This window comes from Acinonyx jubatus, chromosome A1, assembly GCF_027475565.1.
Source record: "Acinonyx jubatus isolate Ajub_Pintada_27869175 chromosome A1, VMU_Ajub_asm_v1.0, whole genome shotgun sequence".
Taxonomy (NCBI): Eukaryota; Metazoa; Chordata; class Mammalia; order Carnivora; family Felidae; genus Acinonyx; species Acinonyx jubatus.
In genome coordinates, this window is record NC_069380.1 from 120723131 (window position 1) to 120745451 (window position 22321).

General features: G+C 41.5%; 1 protein-coding gene across 14 annotated transcripts in view; it reads right to left on the reverse strand.

The window, feature by feature from the left end:
• The window catches only part of PPP2R2B (protein phosphatase 2 regulatory subunit Bbeta), a 507195-nt gene that overhangs the window by 184563 nt on the left and 300311 nt on the right, over positions 1–22321 (reverse strand). Inside the window, exon 1 of one of the 14 annotated variants that reach the window (XM_053222780.1) lies at positions 5416–5452. The exons of the other annotated variants lie outside the window; for them this stretch is intronic. Within the exon in view, the coding sequence (XP_053078755.1) occupies positions 5416–5437 (22 nt within the window). The 5' untranslated portion in view covers positions 5438–5452. Of the gene's footprint in view, positions 1–5415; positions 5453–22321 lie in introns of those variants that run through there. 14 annotated transcript variants of the gene reach the window in all.

Consider the following 22321-nt stretch of genomic DNA (forward strand, 5'->3'; position numbering starts at 1 on the left):
GGAAGGATAGGAGTAACAAGGGCTTTGTGAGGACAGAGTCCTCAGTGCCCAAGTAGGACACCTTCCTTCCACTTCTCATCCACGTCCCAGCTGATGGCAACAGTCAGTGCAGTTTACAGTACTCACAGAACTTATGATTTGCTCTGGACTGTGCACACCTCCTCATACAACATGACTTCACTCCCACACCCGACGCCACCATGATGTATACAGTACTCTCCCCATGTTACAAATGAGGAAACCAAAATAGACACACAAACTAAACCTGTCCTCAGATCACACAGCTAGTAAAGGCAGTGGCAGTATGTTGATCCAGGCCTAAGCCTGAAACTCTGCTCTTATTCATCATGTTATTTGGCCTTTCTCTCTCTCTGCTTCCCATAAGGAACAGATGTGAAAGTGTGTCTACTGAGTTACATGCATAAGAAGAGAGCCTGGGAATTACAGTTGCCTATGTGATGCCAGCTTTCCAAATGTGTGCAGTCACTTGACCACCTGGATATTTAGTCTGCGTGAACGCCAACATCTGGATATTTGGAAAAGTGATGCTCAGGCAAGCATTTAAAATTTATCTGAATGTCTGGCTCTATATAATACCCAGGCAAGACATTTTTCCTGAAAGAAGGACATAGATATGTGAATTAAAACACGAGACAAAAGTTTCAGACGAAAAGTCTATTGTTTAATTATTAACAAGGGAAAAATGAGTTTACCTTTCAATCTACCATAATGTTTCACAGAATCAATGCTGCCTTAATATGAGGCTTCATGAAAACAATTCATTTGAGCCAGATCAAATCTAACTGAGGTTCAACTAAAGGATGAAGTAAAATGCTGTGAATGAAGTGAATTTTGGATCATTGTCGATTCTTCACCATCCAATGTCATAATAGAAGCAGAACTCTCTTATAGCTACTGATGGTCTTAATGCTATTACTATCCTATAAACCCTGAATAAAGATACTATCCTATAAACCCTGAATATCTCAGTTTCAACATTAATCCAGGAAGCTCAGGATCCAGAAGTTTCCATTACAGTAGCTCTTAGCCCTGTGGCATAGCCATGATCTCTCATCAACTTATAGTCATGTTACAAAGTCCACAGGGGTGGCTTGTAGCAATTAATATTTTAGCCTGACCTGCCAATTACTCCTCCAATTCTTTTATGCATTACACAAATCACACTGCACCAAAAGGCTTGAGAGCCTCCAAACCAAACACCTCAATAGGTGTTTTCCTTCTTGTCTATTGTTTTTTTATAGAGTTGATTCATCGTTTTCCAACCTATGCTTGAACAACCCTTGGTTATTTCCCCACATCAAATGTCTGACCTAACTGAGGACAGTCAGGGTGTGTGTGTGTGCATGCACGCCCCGTGTGGATGCATGGTGGGAGGAGGGAAGATGGGAAAGAAAAAGAGGAAGAAAGAGATAAAAGAGACAACAGAAAAGGGGGAGGGTGGATAGAAATGTGAATATAACAGTGTCATAGGAAAATATATCCAAATAGAAAAAATTCCTTAAAACTGCTGTCACATGGGCATGCTTTGGTTGCTCAGTTAGGTGTTCGACTTCAGCTCAGATCATGATCTCACGGCTCGTGAGTTTGAACCCCACACCGGGCTCTGTGCTGCCCGCTCAGAGCCTGGGGCCTGCTTAGGATTGTGTGGCTCCCTGTCTCTCTGCCCCTCTCCCCCTCACGCTCGGTCTCTCCCTCTCTCTCTGAAAAATAAATATTAAAAAAAATAAAAATAAACTCCTGTCACATGTTCTGATCCTAATTCAGCTTTTAGGAAATTTCTCCCTGATAGGCAAAACTATGTTGGTACAGTGAAGGTTAAGATATGGAAAAACTGGAAACAACCAAGTACCTAAGGATAGAAGCCAGGTTGAGTAAATTAAAGGATGTTTATAGAGTAGCGTATTATACAGCTACAGAGAGCCATGTGCTAGAAGAATATTTAATGGCTATTTGTGATCTCTTTCTATTACAGATGCACTCATGGCCACAGTCTCATCCCCAGGTTTAATTTATGACTCCGGCTGCAGTGTGTTATCAGCTGGACTGAAACATCACAGGCTCTGTGAAAGCAGGGGTGATGATTTTCTGTGAACAGGAAACGAAGTCTCTCGTGACCAAGGACTTTAACCACTAAACATCAATTCCCTCTCAGGGCTTGGGGAAAATTTGGCATGATCTCGTTGGGGGATAGAGGGACCAAGACACTGTGTTTCTGCCTTAGTGAGCCACTTTAGTAACTCATCACATCAAGAGAATATCAGGGAGAAATAACACAGGGGTTTGTGAGTGCATCTTTCTGTATGGGTCTGCTTGTGTGCCATTGGCAAATAATTCCTGGACCTATAGAATGTGGTCCATAGTGGAAGAAGATGTTCTGCAATGTTCAAAGACTGATGGGAATACCTCAAAACCTTGTACGTCGAGAACAACAGGCTTTGTCCCTTCTTTCTTTAAACAAAAATAAGAGAATGCAATGTTTCAGTCTAACCTCCCCAAATTGCATCCAACTTCCACTTTCATTTGTATTATGAAAATATGTGCAAAGGTTTTCTCAGTCAAGATCGATTGATTGATCAATCTACCTATCATCTATCAGTCATTCCATATGCCATCTCCGTAACTAAAACTAAAATGTAAGCACAGTCTCAGTCTCCTAATAAAATGAATTTTGATGGATCCATATAAGATATGTAGTCATTACTTTTATGTCAAGGATGTTTCCCTATCACCCTGAAAAACTGCCATGAATGAAAATTCTTCAGACCTATATATTGTTTATTTTTTTTAAATGTTTATCTTTGAGACAGAGAGAGACAGAGCATGAACAGGGGAGGGGCAGAGAGAGAGGGAGACACAGAGTCTGAAGCAGGCTTCAGGCTCCGAGCTGTCAGCACAGAGCCCGGTGCGGAGCTCAAACTCACGGACTGTGAGATCATGACCTGAGCCGAAGTTGGATGCTTAACTGACTGAGCCACCCAGGCACCCTGCTTTAGACCTTTCTTAATTAAGAAGCATATTAGCACTAGGAGCTCTGGCAGAAAATTGATTCAAGACAACACTCCTTGGAACACTTTCTCCACTACAGTCTCATTTATCCTATTTGCATCTTTAGTAAATATCCTAACTCCTGGTAATGGCAAGTCAGAAATAACATCAATTCAGAATTGGAATTCCAAATATATATAATTTAACTATATGTTGGTCTTTAATTTACTATTAAGTGCTAGATCTGATTGATAAATATATTAATACAATTTATTTTCTCCTAGATCTTTGCTCTTAATAAGAATGACTGCCAAATAGATATTAAAACACTGTTCATTTTTCTATAAAATTAGGTATCTACATCCCGCAAAAGAAGGTTCTACCTCCTTAACTACACAATGCCAATTTCCCCATGAGTTTGGTCTTAGACATACTGACAAGTCAGAATCATGAAATTTTAGGATTGGATATACCTAAGTTAGAAGCAAATACAGAAATGAATAAAAGGGGATGGAGAATCAACTTATAAAAGTCATGATTGGTTACGAAGCCAAAGAGAGGCAAACACAAAACAAAGCTCGCCCACCAATGTGTAGAGTATTTTTGAGAAGAGCCCCCCCACCAGGATCGTGTTTGAGCTTTACAATAACTCTAGAACAGCCCCCAGCCCCATTCACTGACTCTCCACTTTTCTGTGGCACACGCTTCAGTAAACATTAAATGCATGATTGTGGTTCACACAGGTTGTCAAGTTAAGTGCTCCCTGAGATAGTCAGCCCGGTACCAATTATGAAGTTGGCACCTTCCTGTTTATCCCACATCCGGATAAGAAACTCCTAGCCATTTCTGGAAACTCCTGGCTGCCACAGCACTCGATCCACCTGGGGAGCTACTGATAATCACCACCAAAGTGCTATTCTTGGGGGGCCGGGTTACTTACAGGCAATTGAAGATATTTATATTGCCCTCTGCTTTCTCGGAGCTCTCAGTTTATAACCCTTTACTGTGCATGTGTGCTTTTTTTCTAATCACCTGTTTTACTCCTTTACCCATCTTAATTATTCTTAGTATCATCTGGAGAGGTATGATTTGGTTTCATTTTCCCCTGTCTCTTCCCACAACACCTCAGAATGGCAGAGGAAAAAGGAAAGAAAGACACATTTGAGTATGATATGACCTAGCAAGTTCCTTTTTACCACAGATCAGTCTTTGGAGAAAAAGAAAAGACTCTGGAAGGCAATAAAACTATAGGACTACTAAAAGTTTCTTTTTTGAAGATTTTAGTTTTTAAACAAGTAATCTCTATACTCAATGTGGTGCTTGAACCCAAAGTCCCGAGATCAAGAGTAGCATGCTCTACCGACTGACCCAGCCAGGTGTCCCTTTTGAAAAGATATTTTTAGGGGCACCTGGGTGGCTCACTCAGTTAAGCGTCCAACTCTTAACTTTGGCTCAGGTCTCATGGTTCATGGGATCTGCTCTGACAGTGCAGAGCCTTCTTGGAATTCTCTCTCTCTCTCTCTCTCTCTCTCTCTCTCTCTGTTCTTCCTCTGCTCTCTCTCTCTCTCTCAAAATAAATTATAAAAACTTTAAACTTTGTGGTGCTTAAGTGTTAGCAACTCATTAAAAAATATTTAAACACTAAGCCAACTCTCTATTGGACAAACATAAGCCACCTAGAGACAGAGGTCAGCTCCTATGACAGCAGTTTTCAACCCTTGCCTTTTTCTTTAAGTTCAAATCCTGACAGGTGTGATCATGCTGCTGTAGTAACAAAAAACATCTCTGACCCAATTGCTCAATCTCTTTCTCTCTCTAGTCACTGTAGCAGGAAGTAGAGGAGCAAACTCTTTTTCCAGTCTCTGCTCCAGGAGGCAATGCTATAACTGAGCACATTTGGAAGAAGCCTGCTCTTCCAGCTGGTGATGGGAATCTGTCCCTCTCTCCCCTCCAGGCTCTGTGGCACCATCTTGAGAGTTGCCTCCGGCTTCCTTGTGTAGTTCAGCTACATGCTGGCTTCCACTGCGTGTGTGTGTGTGTGTGTGTGTGTGTGTGTGTGTGTGTGTGTAGTGTCAAGAAAAAAATTCCTGTGAAGCTCTGAAAAATACAGTTCAGCTTCAACTTCCTCTGTTCACATTTTAGTGGTGGTGGTAATTTCCACCCCCAGCAAACCTAATTTCTTCTTTAGCACACCCTACCTAAAAAAAAAAAAAAGTAAGAGTAATTTTTCTCCAAACTAGGGAGGTTGAGATTGGGCAGAGATATCTACAATCTTAGCATTAGGTAATTTGGAAAAGCACTTTAAAATCTGTGCTGAAGTGTATTCTTTAAATATGATCCTTTGGTTTACAATTAGATCTCTTGCAGCAGCAGAGGTGAACCTCTCTCTACTTTGAGGTTTAGACTCACCCAAACCTCTGTATTCATTCATCCTCCTGAGTTTCTACCAGAGACCTTAGCATCAGGAAATCAATCTTGCTCACTGTTGTATCCCCAGCACCTGGCACAAACATTAATAAGTATTTGTTGAATAAATGAATAAAATGAAAGAAGGGCTCAGATCAGTTGGGACCAAGATAACATCTATGCTGTGATTTATTCATTCAAATATGTTGGAATGAACTCAGTTCCCTACGGAGCGTGCTTGAGGAACAAAAGGTAGCTGCTGTTGAGATCACTAGGAGACTTTTGTTTTCCTGTGTAGGGTGGAATCTGGGGCAACAGCTGATTTTCTCAGGACAAAGGAGGGGGAAAAGAGGATTTCTGAGCGGATGTGTGGGTGAACAGGAGGGAGAATATACCTGAAACTTGAGGGGCAAATGGCAAGCCACGGGAGAGAGAAAAGAGATGGGGTGTGTGACGTACCTCTCCCCCCGAGTCTCTCTGTAAAACCGTCAGTGAAATGCCCACTATCATCAATGATTTGGGATTCAAGGAACACAGTCTGTAGTAACAGCATAGGTGACATACATGTTCAACATGGAAAACAAATATGAATAAAACGAATTTCCTTCCTTGCAGGAATAAATAGTCTTGGATGAAATGGCCAGAGAGACAAAACATTCCAAGACATGAGAAACTGTTCAGATACTTTAAAAACACCAGTGATTTAAACAATGGCATCTATTGCATATTTCCTGTGTACCAGGCATGTGTTGGGCACTAGTCATATGTTAGCAAAGGGGACAAAGACCTCTGCCCTCAAGGATGAGTAGGCAGTAAAAGTGAATGGGATAGTATCAGTAATTGGGGCTCTGAAGGGAATAAAGATGGGGTGACATACAATGATGATGGATGGGATTCAACATGAACTAGGTGGTTAGGGTTGCCCTCTCTCAACAGTCACAACTGAGCTGAGACTGAAGGACAGGAAGAAGCCAGCTACATGAAGATGTGTGGATAAAGCTTTCCAAAAAGAGGGAAGAGGTGCATCCAAGAGACCCATGGTAAGCACAAGGCAAGTAATGGGGTGGAGGGTGTACAAGATGGTCAGAGAGGCAGGCACAGGCCAGATCAGGAAGTCAGAGAAGATTACTAGGTCTGTGAGGATAACCGGTGGACTGGCAAAGACTCAGAGCTGATGACTGGAATGCAAAGGTAAAATGTAATCACAACACAAGGGCCTTGGCATGCACCATCTCTGGGGGGATGTTCTCAAACACTGGCTCTCCAGGGGGCAGGAAATAATTTAGTCTAGTTAATTGCCCTTCGGGACTGCTCTGTGTATGCATGTAAAACTATGGATTATCCAGCCCCAGATGCAAATGAAAAGGGCACAGTAGGTCACTGGTTTTCCAGAAGACTCTTCTCACTTGAGGTAGAAGTGAGAATGCCAATTAGCCTCATTTCTGTGGAAGGGAACTGGGAGAGGAGAAACGCCCAGAGAATTGTGCTTCCGATTGGCTTGCAAATCATAACAACCACCCCAAAATTAAGAGAAGAGGGGGGAAAAAGCTCCTTTGCTCTTGGGACCTTAAATGATTAGAAAGAGTTGTTATTTGGCTGATTTTCACACTTCATTAGCATATGCATAATTTAACAAGGGAACATGCTGGGGGCTGGCACGGGTGAGGGCAGCTCTCCATACCCACGGACTAGAAACTGGGGCAGCGGCATTGGGAGTGCTTAATTATGCCAGCAAGGAAACAGAGATGTGCACAAAATGGAGTGAGCACACGATGGAGTCTTGGAACAAGCATGCAGAGACACCCTGATGTCTATTTTCGCCCACGAGCACACCTGCACTGAGAGCTGTAGGCAGTCCTGAATGTTCTTCTCAAGGACAAAGTCATCGGGGTTCTATCTTCATGCTCCCCACTTCTCTGGCCATCAATCCCCTCTTTTCAGATAGCCACATTTTCTTCCCCCAAAATCTGGGATGCCAAGAAGAGTAGAGTATTTTATTATGGTTGCCCATATCATATTCCATGTGGCAGTGAAAAAAAGAAGGATGTGGAGTGGTGTCTTAGGGGCTGAATAAAATGGACTCTAGGAGAAGGATCAGATCTTAAAATTTTACTCCTGAGTTCCCTGATAAGATCTACAAGCAGAGAAGCAAGGACAAAATTTACCATCAATATCGTAATTTAATTAACATTTAGGCTTTTTTTCCTCTACTCAAAGTATCCCTTAAATCCCAAGATGAAAATAAAGAAAAGTCAACCTTTAACGAGAGGACTCAACTATGCCTGGTCACCTGCCCTGCTGGACTTGTTCTCTGCTTGTGACCCTTGGAAGGACACATATATAACTCAACAGTTGATGAGTGGAATTGGAATGGTGTTTGTAAAAACAAAAAAAAAGCAGGGAATTTTACAATTCTATACTGTATCTCACAATGTCACCACATTCAATGCCATAGAACTTTAAAATTGTGACCCTATCATATTGATCTACCTTGGTCCATGGGTCTATTCTGAGATGATTTACAGATCTTTTCCTGCTTCTGACACCTTCTCAGCATCAATTTCCCTTTTTTCTATGAAGACAATCTTAATTTTTCTTTTTCTCAGTCCAATGTGGTTTGTGCATGTGTGTGTCTTTAAGACCAGAGCTAACTGGCATACTCCATTCCCCACTCCGCAGTGCCTGGGCCAAGCCCAAAAAATTCTCCAACTTGGACCAAGGAGAGTTAGGTTCAGGCTTCTGCTGCTACACTGAGAAGATTTCAATATATTACTTTCACTCACTTCACACCAACTCCTCACAGCTCTCCAAACATGTCAAACATTTTCATACCTCTGTGCTTTTGCATATGCTATTCCACTTCTTGAATGAATGAAAAAAATCCATCCGTACTTCCATATGTTATTTTGGCTTGAATTCCCAAACCTTATGCTATCATATTTAATTTAATAAGCATGTACTCATTACTGTTATACCAGACCATTAGCTGTCTCCCCATCAACCATTCTTCCATTCTTCTGTAAACAAGTCCCCTGGATTTCCCCCTTCTCATCCTCAGGTCATGTGGGTACTGCCCATCCTTCCCTCAACATCAGAGTTAGGGTCTACCTGGCTTACAGCCGCCAGGCGGTCCATCTCAGTAAAGGGAATAGATTTAGGGCTGGGCATGGAATCCAAACCAAATGAGAGGTTAGGAGATATTTCCTAAGGGTTTAAGGAGATGTAAACCCCTGCATTACAGCAGTCAACTTTCCACCACAAAGAGCCTGCAAACAGCGGCTGGGTCTACAATGAAAGTGGAGCTGAGAGACCATCTATCCAGGGTGACACAGCTGAACTCTGGGTCAAGCCTTACCTGAAGTTAGCATTCTTTTAACTTTTAATTTGCGTGTGCCAAGTCTGTGATTAAGTAGAATTTTAATGGGATTTTACAGCCTTGTAACCAAAATATTCCTGACCAACAGCATGACAAAAATGTTTACTAGTTTAAGAGCCAAGGCAGAAATCTTTGGGAAATAATAAACCACGTTCTAAGCTAAGTCCAAATTGTTCATGCATTCATCCCTTCAACAAGTATTTGAACACTTACTCTATGTCACATTGAACATTTACTATATGCTCTAACACATATTGTGTTAGAGCATTATGGGTATAGCAATGAATGGAATGAACAAATATCCTTTTGAAGCATAGATTCTACTGAAAGGAGATACTGACTGAATAAACAAAAACAATGCTAAATAAGTACATAGTATACTAGATTACTATAAGGATACAATGGGTTAAAGCATGTCAGAAGGGCCGAAGGCAGAAAAGGATTCCAGTTTTAAATAGGTATTTAGTAAAGGCTCCATTGAAAGGTAACACTTGGTCAAAGGTTTAAAGGAAACTGGTTATGCAGGTATCTAGGAGAAGGGCAGTCCATGCAAAAGACACAGCCAGTACTAAGGCCCTGAGGTCTGGTGAGTACAAGCAGCAGCAAGTGGGCTGCTGAGGACAGAGAAGGCAGCAGGAATGAGGTCAGAGAGGAAAGTGACTGGCCAATGATGTACAGCCTGCCAGGCCATCGTAAGGACCCTTTTATGCTGAGTGAGATGGAGAGTCTGTGGAAAATGATGAACAGAGGAGTGACAGATTTTTACCTAAATTCCTACAGGAATTAGTCTGGCTACTGTATGGAGAACAGATATGGGTGTCAAAGTCAAGGACAGAAGCAGGAGACAGTTGCAACAAAGCATGATAGTGGCTTGGATCAGTATGGTAGCTGTGGAAGTGATGAAGAGGCATGGGATTTTGAACAGAATTTAAAACTAGAGCCAATAGGATTTCCTGATGTATTGTGTGTGGAATGTGAGCCAAGAATGACTCCAAGGTTTTTGGCCTGAGGAAGAAGGTGAAAACTGCCAACACCTGAGCAAGGGACCACTGCAGGTAGAAAAGGTTTGTTCAGGAAATGATCAATTCAATCTGAAAACATGAAGTCTGAGATGTTTTATTAAACATCCAAGTAGAGATTCTGAAGAAGGTAGGTATATAAATCTGGAGTTCAGGAGAGGACTGGACTAAAGATATGAATTTGAGAGCTGTCAGCATTTAGGTAGTATTTTAAGTCAGAAAACTGGACAAAATGACAAAAGGAGTAATTGTAGATGACAAGAACAGAGGATCCAATGACCAATTAATTTAATCAACTCATTTAATCCCCAAGATAACCATATGAAGTCAGTTATTATGGCCATTGTAACTTTACCTTTGAGGAAATCAAAGTCTCAAGATGTTAAGATCACACAGCAATCTGACCAAGAACAAACATGCTCCTGTGTATATTAACACTTTAGTCATGCAGGGACTGAAACCAGAGAAGTCCAGCTCCAGTGTCTGTGCTCTTAAATATTACTCAATATTGCTACCTGTCCCCAAGTGGAAGTGTTTAATTAGGTGGTAGATAGTTAGAATTAGCAATAAATAGAGCATGTAGGACCTAAGAGCGGCCAACTAAGCTCCAAGAATGGAGTTTTCTGCCTCCAGAGCTAGAATGGGCTACAAACACAATGCTGAGATAAAGGCAAGAGTCGAACTCAGGCACTGGAAGACCAGTTTGCTCAGTGGTCTTCATACATAGTCAGATTCACTGGGGGGATCCTGTTAAAAGATGCAGGTTACTAGGTAACCACTGTGCACATGATTCAGTAGATACTGAATGGAGCTTGGGAATTTTGTACTGACAAGTGTCTCAAGAATTCTGAACACCTTTTTATTTTTTTTAATGTTTATTCACTTTTGAGAGACAGAGTGAGACAGAGTGTGAGTGGGGGAGGGGCAGAGAGAAACAGAGACACAGAATCCAAAGCAAGCTCCAGGCTCTGAGCTGTCAGCACAGAGCCTGATGCAGGGCTCGAACTCACAAACCGCGAGATCATGATCTGAGCCGAAGTCAAATACTTAACAGACTGAGCCACCCAGGTGCCCTTGAACACCTTTTTTGAGATACACTATGATAGGAAATCTACTTTGGCTCATCTCTGGCCAGTAGCTGTCCACCAAAGATCAATAAAATTGGACTTTAATTCATCTTAGTCTCACAGATGGGACTGAGACAGAAGAAAAATAGCTTAGCTTGGAAAAACAGTTTGATGTTCTTCACAAAAATCTTTAGTCTTCCTTTATTAACCAATAATCAATTTTATACTTGAACTAAAATTGATTATTCTTTACTTATTCTTATTAAATGAAATAGTGCCTGAACTTTGCACAGCAAATGGTGGGTTGTTACTAAACACTCATTAAAAAGATAAGATGTGTCAGAAATTTATACCTCTCATTTGTCAGTGGAGACCTGAGACCCAGGCTTAGTTCAACATCTTCACCCAACGGCAGTTGCAATTAAAGTGGAATAGCATTTACCTTAAGGCAATGAGGATCTATTCTTTATAAAACACTGCCAAAGCAGAGCTATAAATTAAGTGGATTGGTGTGAATGCCCATTTCCTTTTCACCTCTTGTCAAACAGACAAGTAGAGAGCTTCTCAAAAATGCACATAACTCCAATAATTTACCCAACAGTTGGGTAAGTCCAAAACCCATGAGAAACATAGCTAGTATTTGCTCCCAATTTGGCTAGAATCTACAGGTAATTGCACAAATGATTTCTTCCAATACCAAACACCATTGCTAAATGCTTGCATATCCTATAGTTTTCTGTTTCTACTCAAGGTTTTGAAAAGAGTCCTTACAAAGTGTCTCTATTTTGGTGATGTGACTAATCACCATATTAATACACTGTAGTTTTAATTTCAGAATTTTTTTTAAGAACCACCGACTCATCCAATTTATTGGTTTGACTGGGAAGCTACCAAATAGAACTAGACTAATTTGTAAAGCAGCAGAACCTAGACAACAAACAGTGATTTCTGTTTCCCAACCCCCTTCACATTTTTGTGCAAGTGAAAATATGGGGGCAAGCAGAAAGAAGTCCTCCTTCTCATTCAACCAACTGTCCATCAATAATTCATTCTTTTAACCATGTTATATTAAACATTTACACCACAATACAGGGTAGTGGCTAAGATCATGAACTCTTAGCTGCATGGCTATGAATATATTATCAGTTTCTTCATGTATAACTGGGGCTAGTGCAAGCATCCAATCTATGAGGACTGTTAAGAGAACTGGATGGGATAACACACATAAAATTACTAGCATAGTGTCTAGCACACAATGCATACTCTGCTATCATTAGTGACTATCGTTTTTATCTATGCACATGCTCATTGGGGTTATATAAACATGCAATTGGGCTATCCCTACATTTTCCACTTTGCATTCACTATGACCCTCAGCTGCCTGACAGGCATCTCTGCTTCACCCCTTCCACTGCAGCCATTCATCCAGTGGCACAACCACTGACTCAAATGATGGTACACGGATGGATAATAACACCCACATGAAAACGGTAATGCAGTGATCTAACATCTGGAGAGAATTTCAGAAAGCCAGTAGCATCATCATCTTACTGAAGTAAGGAATGAAAAAAAATACACAGGACATGTTCATGATGCGTCCACCTGTGCTGGTGAAGTGGGTACAAGCCAATGATCTGCTCCCATGCTTCCAAGTCTCTATATAACTGTCCTGTAGCCAAGCCATTGAAAATAACAGAGTCATAAAGAATGGAGTAAGCAGAACTTGAAGTTACCCACCTGGTCTCACTGTGTACAATGCAATTTATATTAACGGATAAGTGTAGGTTATTAGGAGATCAAATGTTACTTTCCTGACATCTGACTGCATTGGTAGCTGCAAATGACAGAGTACTTTTTTTTCTTTCCATTTACCTTCATGGAGTGCTCCTTATGTGTAATACACTGTGCCAAATGCTGTGGGTAAAACAGAAGCAATGAACACAAGATCCCTGAAATCAAGGTAATGATAACCTGTGGAACGCACTTTTCCTCCAACAAATGCCTAGCAAAGGCCCTGGCCATAAATGATGCTTCATAAAGATTTGCTGGACCAATGAACAAATGTATCATCTGGGTGGTCCCATCTACAAGTCCTACAAGGGTAGAAAATGAAACTAATCAAGTCATTTTTAGGAAGCCTCTGTTGGTAAAAGGTGCTGTGAAAAGCCATTCTTTGTCTTTCAGCTTCTAAGTCTGGCCAGGAAGCCCAAGCTTTCACTTAGGCCATTGATTCTACTCACTTGCACTTACTGCATCAGACAAGGTCTACTCTGGTCTTCTGTAGTAGAGACAGTGACTTGATGCAGAACTGTTGGCAATGGGGTCAGTTTGCCTTCACCAGCCTGTGTCCTCATCCCAGAGGAACCCTACCTTTCAGGTGGAAGTTGGAAATCAGCTCTTGTGAAAACTCAGAATTCTTTGTTAGCTCTCAACACCCCTGCTGTGTTCTCATAGCATGGACATGATGCACCATGACCCATACATTAACGAATACTGTTCCACTGCAATCAACAGAATAAAGGGCTTTCATGTACATCCTACTGGCTATTATTTGTAGTGTGAATACAATCATGCTTCAAAGGTTTCCAAGACACTCAAGAACTTGACCAAGCACCATCTGTAGATTCTGGTCATTGCATAAAGCAAGTAATTGCTTTTAAAAAAATCCATGCCACTACTGCTAATTTTTTCATTTCCACAAGCTAGCCCGCTAACAACCCCTGGGTATTTACACAGCCTATGTAACTATGCAGTGGTTTTGAGTATACTGAGTATACTGAGCCTTCTACAGTGGGTCTGTGTATACTGAACTCACTCTCTTAAGTTTTAAAACTAGTTCTCTTGCTTTGTTTCTTCTACTTTTAGCAGGAGGACAATGAATGACACCCGTCTTTCTGGCCTCTGGAGGGATTCGTGTTTTGAGAGTTATAAAGCTGAAAGATGCTGCCTTCTTGCTGAGCATGATATTACAGGATGTATTTGTAGCTGCATGCTTGAAGAGACCTATCTGCTGGGCATCTCCCACTACCGGCTGTTACTGTCATCAAATGGTATTTATTGAACATGCAGTCACTGTCTTGTGAGCTCCAAATTAATGGGTGACTCCTGAGAACCTAATTTTAAAACATTATCCCCCTCTTTGTTATCTTTTTGTTTGTTTCAGAGCCTGATACTTTAATTGGCACTGAGGACTCCAACGCATGACTGTAATTTTCCTTTTGAGAGCTCAGAACGCTGCTGCCTAAGGACGCCTGGAGTTACTGCCTGGGGCTGGGAGGGTGGCAGGGAACTGCACAGCCACAAGCACCGGGGCAGGCCCTGAACCCAGAAGAGAACCAGCTTTCCTCTTGGGTGCAGGCCAGGAAACGGACAAACAAGCCATCAGACTGTCAGCGTCTCCCTTTCTGAGTGCTCCACCCTTCACATGGACTTGTCTGATTTCTAGCCTCTTTGGGAGCTTTCCATTTTGATCCCCTGGTTTCTGCAGGGGGTTGGGGAGTCTGGTTTCGATCCTCTGATGGGCTTTTACCCTCCAATCTTTTTGATTCTCCCAGAAGGCAAACTGGCCCATTCCTTGCCTCTTTTATCCTACCCATGTTCACTGCTGCCTCATTTTGTTTCAGCTTTTCATCTTCCACTGTGACTTCACCTCCCCTTTCCCCAGCACACCAATGGAGAGATTTGTCAAGTCTCTTATAACCGGGCTTCCTCTACCTTCCCTCACGAGGCCTTCCCATTGGTCATTTGTTTCTCTTACCCACAAATTCTATGGTCCTTGGTTTGGGTCTTCCTTCTAATGCATTCTGTGCTGATACCTATGCTGATAGGTATGAGCTCCTTACAGACAGATGTCCACAAGGATAAATCTTCACAGAGAATACACACTTAACAGAGCACTGAGCCTAGAGCAGGTGCTTAGCACATAGTCCTGAACAAATGACTATTTTAAAGTATTTAAGTACTTAAAAAAGCAAGTTCTAGTGATGTTAAATCAACACCTAACATAATCTAACCATGTGTGGGCACTAAGTACAAAAACAAAAAATAACAACAGTTAATAATGAATATTTACTTAGTAATGAAAAATGGGCCAGGCACATGGCTAGGCACTTTGCTTGGGTTTTCTGTGAACCTCTCCATTTTATGAAGCAGGTGTTAATATTATAGATGAAGACAGCAGCTTTGAGAGTTCAGTTTCTCTAAGGTACACAGCTAATGGCTGGCAGATCTGGGATTTGGGTCCATGTCTGTTGGGTCCCAGAGTTTGTTCTCTTAGCAACTTTACCACACTGCCTTCTTTTTCCTTGTGGGTTTCATTTAGAAACATCTATTCAGGCTCAACCAGGCTGACTTTGAGACTTTATAAAACCTTCTATGTAAGGATAGGTGATGGACACACTGAATACTCAGAGGTGACTTTTCAATTTCTGTAAGGATTGCTTGTTGATTCCCATTCCATGGCAGACAGAACAAAGCCATAGTTACAGAATGCTTACCTGTTCTCTAGTTTTTAGGTGGAATAATGTTTCCTCACTAAACAAGAGGGAGCCAATCTAGGTTATTGGGACAAACCTTGTTACCTGGCTATCCATATTTCTCCTGGTCTTTGTCTTAAGAGGTTAACTGTACCAGGCCAATTTAAATATAACACAGTAAACATCTTAAGTAAGAGGCCAGGGGACAAATGAGAAAATGAGAAATTTGGGGTAGTGCTGGTAAGGAGTTCTGTTTGCTTTGTTAAATGCCAGTGTTACAAGAATCCAAAGTCAGTAAAACAAGTGTGAAACTGGGATTTCTCATTCTGCAGCTGCTTGAGGCTATGCATACTGCATACCTGAAATATATGGTTTTGCAAGGCTGGGTGACAGTCTCCTATGCTGTAGAATGGCACAGTGCCAACCGAGTCTGGGACGACCAAGACTTTTCAATCTTGGGTTAAAAGTGCTGTAAACCCAAAAGAATAGAGGGGAACAAAAGAGGTTCAGCAAGAATGGGAATAATGCATGAATCACAGACAGAGGAGATTACCATCAAAAGCTTAAAAAAAAATCTGCCAAAGCCATATAGCTTCCTGATAATGACTGTGACTGTAATTTCTGCATATTTTAACAGATGTTCTGTTTATAGAACTCAACTGGATTTAGGGGTTATGAATAAAGCCAGGAGGCCCTAGAGATGTTTCTTTGTATGATTAACTGACCACAGGCCATTTGTTTTACAACAAAGATGCTCAATGATCCATAGTCCATGATTTATACCAGCCTGTGTATACTAATGGCTGATGTCTCCATGGTACTTCTCATTAGCATCTGAAGGGGGATTGGAGGAAAACAGATTATGGGAATAGCTCCCCATTGCTCTACATGATAGTTCATTAGTGGGTGTGGAATCGATTCGAAAGAAAACTAAGATAATCATAAGCTGAAATGCGAATTATAAATTATAACAATTAAGAAATCCAAATCAACGATAAAAGAAAGAATATGGCATTTCATAACGCTAGCTGTTTGCACCTTTGTAAATTGGGAAAAAGAGGATGTTTTGTATCTTCCAAAATGCACCTTTTTGTCCAAAAAGACAAATCACATTAAAATTCCAATAATAATAAACATCATAATACTGCTGACTTGTATTGATCACTTAACTAAGCATCAGGCATCTGCTGGGTGATTTACATAAATTATCCCCCTTCACTCTCACATTATATATTAAGAGGATCCCCGTGGACTGGAACCAGAAAAACATCCTTAGCCACTGCCTACTTTTTCCCTTTCTCATGACCCCTCTACTTTGCTCTGTGTGTTCTCTGATGCTTTCTCTACCAAATGCCCTTCTTTGCTGACTCCTATTCACTGCTGCCTGATTACTTCACAGCCTGACTTGACCTCTTGCTTTCATTTCATCTTAAGCTCTCAAAGCCAAATACCTTGGTGGCATTTTTTAGTCTAAATTCCCCAAAGAAGGAATCTGATAGTTTCAGCTAACTTTGTTTTTGTTTTGGGTTTATTTATTTATCTTGAGACAGAGGGAGACCATGGGGGAGAGGCAGAGAGAGAAGGAGATGCAGAATCCGAAGCAGGCTCCAGGCTCTGAGCTGTCAGCACAGAGCCCAAGGCGGGGCTTTAACTCACTAGCCGTGAGATCATGACCTGAAGTTGGATGCTTAACCTTCTGAGCCCCTGGAAGGTGCCAGATCCTTCCATTTTAAATGTCTGGGTCAGCACCCAACATCTGGCAGAGCTACCCCCAAATTTGTTGGATAATTAAATTCTACCCAAGAACTCAACAGGGGGTGGCAAATGAACACCTGAGGGCACTGCCTGGCCCTGCAAGTTTCATTTGACTGAAAATTATCACTATTTGTGGGTATTTGTGAGCACAAAAGAATTAGTAAATGCTCCTGGAATATCATCTCCTTCCATCTGTTGCCAAAGTTCACAGTAAGTACTGAATCCAAGGGAGGATAATGAATTATGTGAAAATGAACTTATGCCTGGAATTTCAATATCCCCAGGTGATGCAAATAGGCACATTTGAACTTGCTCTGAAAAATCCTAAGCTTTGGGATCTGAGCATATGGTCCAAGTTATTTAGCCAGATGAGACATGGGATTTCCTGTAAGTAGGATTCTGTCAGCATGTCGGTAAACAGACGTCCCTCAGTTCGGACACTCCAAGTCATGGTGGGGGTGGGACAAGAATGTATCAAGGTCTTTTGGCAAATGACACACTCACCAAAAAAAAAAAAAAAAAAGAGAGAGAGAGAGTCTAAACCTTCATGTTATGTCCCAAGGCTCAGAAGCCAGCACCAGTTATACAAGTGTTTTGAACCCCAAAGACTTCTGGGGAATTGGAAGGAGTCCAAGCTGGCTATTAGAATCAAGCCTCAGATAAATTTTACTCTTGGTTTCACTATCAACATTAAGATGCCCAAGGAGTCAAAGCCAAAGTCAACAGGGATGTTCATGCCACAGAAGGTAGGACACACAGAGACAGCAGGACTGAGCTTAGCTTATGGGTTGTTCCTTCTATATGATCTAAACACTATATGATCCTTCTATATTTCTCCCTCAGAAACACGTTTACTCCATAGAATACATGCCTAGCACTGTCGATCCTTCTAAATGCTTTACAGCTATTATTACTTAGCCTGAGTTAGAGTACTTTAAAACATTTATGGGGAAACTAAATTCTCAGGTAATTTGTGGTGCAAAATTTTCCTGCATTGTGTATTTGTCTGTGCCATATAAAACCCACCCATTAGAACGACACCAGCCCGAGCAAATGCCTTGTGTGGGAGAATATTGCTGGGTGTTATCAGCCACATTTGTTAACTTTAGTACAATTGAGACACTTTTAAAGATAAAGGTCATTAATATTTCAACACATCATTACATTTCAATTCAGAAGTGAGAACTGTTATAAGTGAGAATCCAACAATCCAACCAGTTGTAATTAGGCATTTAATAAAACTTCTCTACATGAAAAGAAATACTGGTTGTTGGGAGAAAAAGAAACACAATAGAACAAATGTTTGAAAAATGTTATATTCTAGCTAAATCATGTGGCTTAATTTGAGCCATTAACAAATCTAGCAAATTATGTTTCTCAAAAGCCAGTGATGTATGTAGCTCCTAAAAATATAAGGAAATGATAAGGAATGTGAATAACAGTATCAAGCACCCCATGTTTAAGCCTACCATTCATAAACTGTGTGTGATCTTAGGCAAGTTATCTTGACTCAGTTTTCCCATCTGCAAAGTGGAGGAATAAGTAGGACCTACCTCACACAGTTGTTACAAGGATGAAATAAAGGGATAATCACAGCCAACTCTTGTGGAGTACCATGTGCTAGGCATTATTCTAGGCATCTGAAGATACATTTTTTTAACTGAATCCTCCCAGTGAAATAGCCATTTTTTAAACTCTCTTTAAAGATGAGGTGAGTGCCTGGGTGGCTCAGTCAGTAAGCATCTGACTTCAGCTCAGGTAATGATCTCATGGTTCATGGGTTTGAGCCCCACATCGGGCTCAGTGCTGACAGCTCAGAGCCTGGAGCCTGCTTCAGATCCTGTGTCTCACTCTCTCATTCTCTCTCTCTCTCTCTCTCTGCCCCTCCCCCAATCTAATAGTCTCTAAATAAATAAATAAGCTTTAAAAAGTTAAAAAAAATAAATATGAGGAAACTGAGGCTTAGTGATGATTATGAACTTGCTCCAGGTATCATGACAAGCACCTGGTATATGACAATTAGAACCCAGGCCCATCTGTATACGACGTTCATCATTGTGCTGCCTGCCTTCTCCCCTACACCTCTACTCTTGACCCATTGTCTTTTCAACTATCTTCTCAGTTCCATTGTAAACACTTTGACTTGCTAGTAAATATCTGCCAAGTGAATAAATGAGTCTTCGAATGTTGCTTCTGTCAGGAAGCAATGACAAGTCCCTCGGTCTGAGCTGTAAGTATGGCTGAGATTGTGGACCTTGTGAAGTTATTTATGAACTAGACACTAATCTCTTCAAGCAGGAGCAAAAAGGGGCCAAATGAATAATTGTCAAATGTGTGCTAATGGCCTTGATAACAAACCAAAGCAACATGCCTGAAAAAAAGCCTAACATTCAGTGGTTTAAGATCTGCAGTGGGCATGAGAGAAGAAATGAACCTGAGTAAAGATAAGGCAAACTAGTAGGGGCTTTGTGTCTGGCAGGAGAGCAAAGCATTCAAACACTTTAAGTCAATGCGGGTGCGAATTCTGAAGCTTCAAGAGTTGCTTCAGCCCTCAGAATAAAGTGTGTTGGATCCCAAGATGGTAGCATAAACAAGAGCAATTCTCCTCATGCAAGCTGTGGGGGGTCAGATTTTATGTGCTGGGAAGAGATTAACTTTATTGCATCGAGAAGGATTTAATTGCAGGCAGTGATTAGCCAAATGATTAGGTCGATAGAATGCAGGTCAAACTGTGCTCGGAAATATCCATGGTTCTTATTACATGGAAGGTTGAAGATGGGAAACCATTTGGGGACCCCGAGTTATCTGAACAAAGTCCTCTGCAGACCTTCCCAGAGGCCACAGATGCACTCTTCTCTTTACCCAGCAGTGATGGCATGCTGACTCAAGGAACATTTGCCCCCCACCCCTGGAACTGGAGAAACCCAATAAAACAGCTGGGATCCTTAAAAGGTGTTTTTAAAAGTGGGGAAAAAAACCTTGCCTGGTTTAGCTTTCCTTCCTCTAATTACAGCAAAAATCATTGGTTTTGAAAATGCAAAGCAGAAAGATCTTCCCCATTTACCTAAGAAGATATTTGGGCAAAAGGTGGAGTTTTTGCACTAGCCAACGCCCTCCTACTCAGTCAGTTCTGCATTGGTATTAACCTTTGGAACGAACTCACTGATAGTAATGGAACATGTTAAGTCTAATATGCCTGCAGTACAAAATATACCTTAGTAGAAAAATGGATTGGTTCACAAGTGGTATTTTATTTAAAGGATACCTTACTCGCTCACAAAGCATACCAACAAACGGAGATAATACGTATGGATGTGTCTCCAGGGAAAAGCTGTGTTTGCCAGCTCCTCCAAGCTGGGACCCCAAAATCCATGGCTCCATCTGTGACCCAGACCTGACAGTCAGAGGCCACAAATTCATTTAATTATCAGCAACTCGATGAGTCTGAATTCCTAGTTCTTGACATTTATCTCTCAGAATCCCAATCATATGATGGCAAAGACCTAGAAAACTGCCTGACCCTAACTGTTGGCACTGAAGCAGATAACGAGATAACATGCAGGGGGTGGGGTGGCAGGGAGAAGCATGTCAACAAAAAGCCAAATCTTTCAGAATTCTCTCGCAGGCTCGCAGGTGTCATTTCACTCATCCAGACAAAACGTTAGTGAAAGGAGATGAATGATAATATGAACTGAGTGAACCACTGAACTTTTGGGAAAGTAAGGAGGTAAACATAGGTGTATGTCTGTGTTACATATGTGCACACACATATCCCTTTACCTGGAGTCACCTAGAGTCAGCAACAGGGACTGTAACTGCCCTAAGTTTCAATCCCTTCTCACCAAGTTGTTCTGAGCAACTGCGTGATTCATGACTAGCAAGGAAACTTTTCCTCTTCTCTGACAGTTTGGTGCTTCACTTCCATCCTTCCCACTTGGAGTTGTTGCTCATTTTAGGCTCTCGGGGAATAAAACCTCTAACTCCCAGAAATGGCTTATGCAAACACCTTAAGCACACTGCTATTCCTCAGCTTGTAATAAATGCTCTAGAATCCTGTGTCTGTGACAGAGAAAAGACAAAGAAGAGACACGTGATTCTTCTCACTTTTTTTTTTCTTTGCTGAGCGGGACCTTAAATGCAGACTGGCCCCTAAGTCCCAGCCTGGAGCTTCCTCAAGATGGAGAAGAGAGACAGAGGTGCACGGGTGTAATGGGAGGAACTGTGAGATTAGAATCAGCATGTCTGATCAGAATCACTAGCAGTTGCTAATGGGAATAGTGTGGGCAGGAGGAGTGATCTTGGGTGGCAAATGTAGAAGGAAGTACAAGACAGAGGACATTTTACAAACTGTTGGGTATCACATAATACAAGAGACTAGAGCTGTCCAAGGAAGTGCAAAAGTGCATATGACACTGGAGTAGACAACAGGAGGGGTTAGTGCCAGCCTTGGTTCTACTTCTAATGGCCCCACGACAGGAAGCCTCCTCCTCTGGGTCTCCAAGACCTCCTCAGAAATAGAGGGTACTGGTCTTGTGCCCCAGACTCTAGATGCTCAACATCCTTGATATTCTAGGTGTGGACTCTGGCCAGCAGCCTCTGCAACATCTGGTGGCCTGGAAAAATGCAGAACCTTGACTCCCATCCAGATCCATCGGATCAGAACCTGCATTTCACAAGACACCCCGGTGATCTGTTTGCACACTAAAGCTTGAGAATCACTAGTCTTCAAAATCCCTTCCAGCTTTATCATTCACTAATTCTTATTACAAATGGTCCCGAGCCTTGCAGTTTCCCAGAACACCCATTTCATGAGATTCTGCAAAACTTGCTATATTCAGGTCTGGGGAGGCCTGGTGGTGTTTGTTGTTTATAAATTTACTTTTGCTTCATCAAATGAGCCTGGTCAGCTCTCTGTGTTGATCCTCTACCCCTCTGATCACAAAGCTCAACAACACTGCTATCCAGATGTGTGTCTAGGTATGCAAGAGGATCACAGTTCACATTAAAAGATACTATACCAAATTTGCTGAGACATAAATGATGTCAGATATACCATATTAAGTGTGTTCATATAGCATTCCATTTAAGACATAGGGCAGCCATGGGAAGTAGGTTCTATTCTTATCTTCATTCTACAGATGAAAAACGTGAATCTTGGAGATGTTAAGTAACTTACCCAAGATCAGACAGGTGGAATTGGCAGTAATGATATTTAAA